The sequence below is a fragment of the Oncorhynchus kisutch genome, linkage group LG28 (assembly GCF_002021735.2).
Source record: "Oncorhynchus kisutch isolate 150728-3 linkage group LG28, Okis_V2, whole genome shotgun sequence".
Taxonomy (NCBI): domain Eukaryota; kingdom Metazoa; phylum Chordata; class Actinopteri; order Salmoniformes; family Salmonidae; genus Oncorhynchus; species Oncorhynchus kisutch.
Window position 1 is genome coordinate 47,217,284 of NC_034201.2, and position 5,000 is coordinate 47,222,283.

A 5,000-nucleotide genomic window follows, 5' to 3' on the forward strand; every position below is an offset into this window, starting at 1 on the left:
ATGTTGATGTTAATTGATAATTCACGTTCATGTTTATTGATAATTCATGTTGATGTTAATTGATAATTCATGTTGATGTTTATTGATAATTCATGTTGATGTTAATTGATAATTCACGTTCATGTTGATGTTAATTGATAATTCACGTTAATTGATAATTCATGTTGATGTTAACGTGTAATGTACCTGGAAGTGCTGGAAGTTCTCCTTCTGCTTGGACAGCCACTCCTGCTTCTCCTTCTTAGGGGTCGACTGGTTCTCACTCAACTCCTACAGGACAGAGAGGAGAGAGAGTGTGTGTGTGTGCGTATATATGTGTGTGTGCACCTCTCGTACCAGGTCCTGTTCCACGTTGTGTGTGTAAATAAGTGTGTGTTCAAACCAGGGTGATGCTACTAGTTTAGCGCGCTACCTAGCTCGCCGTTCCATATCGCTAACGGCTACCTAGCCAACCGTTCATTATCGCTGAAGGCTACCTAGTCGCTAACGGGTACCTCCTCGTCTCCGCAGCAACAGGGCAGAGCCCAACTCAGTGATCCGGGTCAACAGCATCAATGTAACAGTTTTGCTTCCATCCCTGTTCCTGTCCCTCACTGGGGACGAGGGATGCCAAGCAGTGCTGGTCCCTGAAGCAGCGGTACCTGTGTGTGTGTGTGTGTGTGTGTGTGTGTGTGTATGTGTATGTGTTAATACCTCTTTGAGCTGCTGAGTGTGGGTACACTGAACCAAAATATAAACGCAACATGTAAAGTGTTGTTCCCATGTTTCATGATGAGCTGAAATAAAAGATCCCAGGAATGTTTCATAAGCACAATATGCAGTTTTGTAACACAAACACAATGCCAAAGATGTCTCAAGTGTTGAGGGAGTGTGCAATTGGCATGCTGACTACAGGGAATGTCCACCGGAGCTGTTGCCAGAGAATGTAATGTTCATTTCTCTACCATAAGCCGCCTCCGTCGTTTTAGGTCATTTGGGAGTACGTCCAACCGGCCACACAACCGCAGACCAAGTGAATGGCGTCGTGGGCGAGCGGTTTGCTGATGTCAACGTTGTGCCCCATGGTGGGGGTGTGGTTATGGTATGGGCAGGCATAAGGCTACAGACAACAAACACAATTACATTTTATCGATGGCAATTTGAGGTAAAGTGAGGAGATCCTGAGGCCCATGTTGTGTTTATATTTTTGTTCAGTATATATAAGTGTGTACCTCTTTGAGCTGCTCTGTGTGTATATATAAGAGTGTGTGGTGTGTGTATATATAAGAGTGTGTGGTGTGTGTGTGTATAAGAGTGTGTGTGTATATATAAGAGTGTGTGGTGTGTGTGTGTGTGTGTGTGTGTGTGTGTGTGTGTGTATAAGAGTGTGTGGTGTGTGTGTGTGTGTATATATAAGAGTGTGTGCATACCTCTTTGAGCTGCTCTGTGTGTGTGTGTATATATAAGAGTGTGTGGTGTGTGTGTGTATAATAGTGTGTGTGTATATATAAGAGTGTGTGGTGTGTGTGTGTGTGTGTGTGTATAAGAGTGTGTGTGTATATATAAGAGTGTGTGGTGTGTGTGTATAAGAGTGTGTGTGTATATATAAGAGTGTGTGCATACCTCTTTGAGCTGCTCTGTGTGTGTGTGTATATATAAGAGTGTGTGGTGTGTGTGTGTATAATAGTGTGTGTGTATATATAAGAGTGTGTGGTGTGTGTGTGTGTGTGTGTGTGTGTGTATAAGAGTGTGTGTGTATATATAAGAGTGTGTGGTGTGTGTGTATAAGAGTGTGTGTGTATATATAAGAGTGTGTGCATACCTCTTTGAGCTGCTCTGTGTGTGTGTGTATATATAAGAGTGTGTGGTGTGTGTGTGTATAAGAGTGTGTGTGTATATATAAGAGTGTGTGCATACCTCTTTGAGCTGCTCTGTGTGTGTGTGTATATATATAAGAGTGTGTGTGTGTATATATATAAGAGTGTGTGTGTGTGTGTGTATAAGAGTGTGTGTGTATATATATATAAGAGTGTGTGTGTATATATATAAGAGTGTGTGTGTTTGTATAAGAGTGTGTGTGTGTGTATAAGAGTGTGTGCATACCTCTTTGAGCCGCTCCTTGCGTAGTTTGTACTCTCGTTTCTGAGTCTCCAGGAAGCTGCTGAGTTCTTTCTTCTGTTGGACCTGAATGTGCTGCTGGAACTTCTTCTCATCGTTGTTAAAGGTCTTCGCCTGTGTGCCCGCGCACACACACACACACACCACGCACCCGCACACACCCGCACACACACCACGCACCCGCACACACCACGCACCCGCACACACACCACGCACCCGCACACACCACGCACCCGCACACACACCACGCACCCGCACACACCACGCACCACGCACCCGCACACACACCACGCACCCGCACACACACCACGCACCCGCACACACCCGCACACAGACGCACACACACACCACGCACACACACCACGCACCGCACACAGACGCACACACCCGCACACACACCACGCACCCGCACCACGCACCCGCACACACACCACGCACCCGCACACACCACGCACCCGCACACAGACGCACACACACACACACACCACGCACACACCCCATGCGCCCGCACACACACCACGCACCCGCACACACCACGCACCCGCACACACCACGCACCCGCACACACCACGCACCCGCACACACCACGCACCCGCACACAGACGCACACACACGAAAGAGAGAAAACCGCATGAGCAGGAGTTGCAGTGTATTTCATTCTCACTGTCTGTGTGGAGAGCATAACAGAGGTGACTCGTTCTCTGTCCTCTGTGTGGAGAGCATAACAGAGGTGACTCGTTCTCTGTCCTCTGTGTGGAGAGCATAACAGAGGTGACTCGTTCTCTGTCCTCTGTGTGGAGAGTGCATAACAGAGGTGACTCGTTCTCTGTCCTCTGTGTGGAGAGCATAACAGAGGTGACTCGTTCTCTGTCCTCTGTGTGGAGAGTGCATAACAGAGGTGACTCGTTCTCTGTCCTCTGTGTGGAGAGCATAACAGAGGTGACTCGTTCTCTGTCCTCTGTGTGGAGAGTGCATAACAGAGGTGACTCGTTCTCTGTCCTCTGTGTGGAGAGTACATAACAGAGGTGACTCCAGGGCCACATCAGGATTTAGAAATTCAATCCATCAATTTGCCAGAAAAAGGGAAGACGTGTCTACATCAGCTCCTGAGTGGTTCAGTGGTCTAAGGCACTGCATCTCAGTGTCACTACAGACCCCGGTTTGATTCCAGGCTGTATCACAGCGGTCTAAGACACTGCATCTCAGTGTCACTACAGACCCTGGTTCAGTGGTCTAAGACACTGCATCTCAGTGTCATTACAGACCCCGGTTTGATTCCAGGCTGTATCACAGCGGTCTAAGACACTGCATCTCAGTGTCACTACAGACCCTGGTTCAGTGGTCTAAGACACTGCATCTCAGTGTCACTACAGACCCTGGTTCAGCGGTCTAAGACACTGCATCTCAGTGTCACTACAGACCCTGGTTCAGCGGTCTAAGACACTGCATCTCAGTGTCACTACAGACCCTGGTTCAGTGGTCTAAGACACTGCATCTCAGTGTCACTACAGACCCTGGTTCAGCGGTCTAAGACACTGCATCTCAGTGTCACTACAGACCCTGGTTCAGTGGTCTAAGACACTGCATCTCAGTGTCACTACAGACCCTGGTTCAGCGGTCTAAGACACTGCATCTCAGTGTCACTACAGACCCTGGTTCAGCGGTCTAAGACACTGCATCTCAGTGTCACTACAGACCCTGGTTCAGTGGTCTAAGACACTGCATCTCAGTGTCACTACAGACCCTGGTTCAGTGGTCTAAGACACTGCATCTCAGTGTCACTACAGACCCTGGTTCAGTGGTCTAAGACACTGCATCTCAGTGTCACTACAGACCCTGGTTCAGCGGTCTAAGACACTGCATCTCAGTGTCACTACAGACCCTGGTTCAGTGGTCTAAGACACTGCATCTCAGTGTCACTACAGACCCTGGTTCAGCGGTCTAAGACACTGCATCTCAGTGTCACTACAGACCCTGGTTCAGTGGTCTAAGACACTGCATCTCAGTGTCACTACAGACCCTGGTTCAGTGGTCTAAGACACTGCATCTCAGTGTCACTACAGACCCTGGTTCAGTGGTCTAAGACACTGCATCTCAGTGTCACTACAGACCCTGGTTCAGCGGTCTAAGACACTGCATCTCAGTGTCACTACAGACCCTGGTTCAGTGGTCTAAGACACTGCATCTCAGTGTCACTACAGACCCTGGTTCAGTGGTCTAAGACACTGCATCTCAGTGTCACTACAGACCCTGGTTCAGCGGTCTAAGACACTGCATCTCACTGTTTCGAGGACAAAATTACATGTACTGAAGTATTTCTCTGTTTGCAGTGGGGAAGATAACATAAGTACTCTCTAAAAGAAACTAAATATTTTTATGTTCAATTCACAAAATATAATTTAAAAGTGCACATTAAGGAGTCATCAAAATATACTTGTCAAAGCCTAACGTAGATTAAATGATTTTCAATAGCTTCCAAAATACTATTTTTTTTACTATAGTGTACAAAAATGGCTGCGCTATGGCTTCAAAACAGCATCCCGTCAGTCATCTAGGGTTTATATACATTAATTATATACATCATTGGTGTGTACCTCTGTCTCTGTCTATGTGTGTCTCTGTGTGTGTGTGTCTCTGTGTGTGTCTGTGTGTGTGTGTCTCTGTGTGTGTGTGTCTCTGTGTGTGTGTGTCTCTGTGTGTGTGTGTCTCTGTGTGTGTGTGTCTCTGTCTATGTGTGTCTCTGTGTGTGTGTGTGTCTCTGTGTGTGTGTGTCTCTGTGTGTGTGTGTGTGTGTCTCTGTGTGTGTGTGTCTCTGTGTGTGTGTGTCTCTGTGTGTGTGTGTCTGTGTGTGTGTGTGTCTGTGTGTGTGTGTGTCTCTGTGTGTGTGTGTGTGTGTGTCTGTG

General features: G+C 47.4%; 1 protein-coding gene across 1 annotated transcript in view; it reads right to left on the minus strand.

The window, feature by feature from the left end:
- The window catches only part of LOC109882502 (serine/threonine-protein kinase TAO1-B-like), a gene marked incomplete in the record, with an annotated part of 33,941 nt that overhangs the window by 5,406 nt on the left and 23,535 nt on the right, over positions 1-5,000 (minus strand). Inside the window, 2 exon segments of the mRNA XM_031807746.1 lie at positions 187-270; positions 2,083-2,211. Coding sequence (XP_031663606.1) covers positions 187-270; positions 2,083-2,211 — 213 coding nt within the window.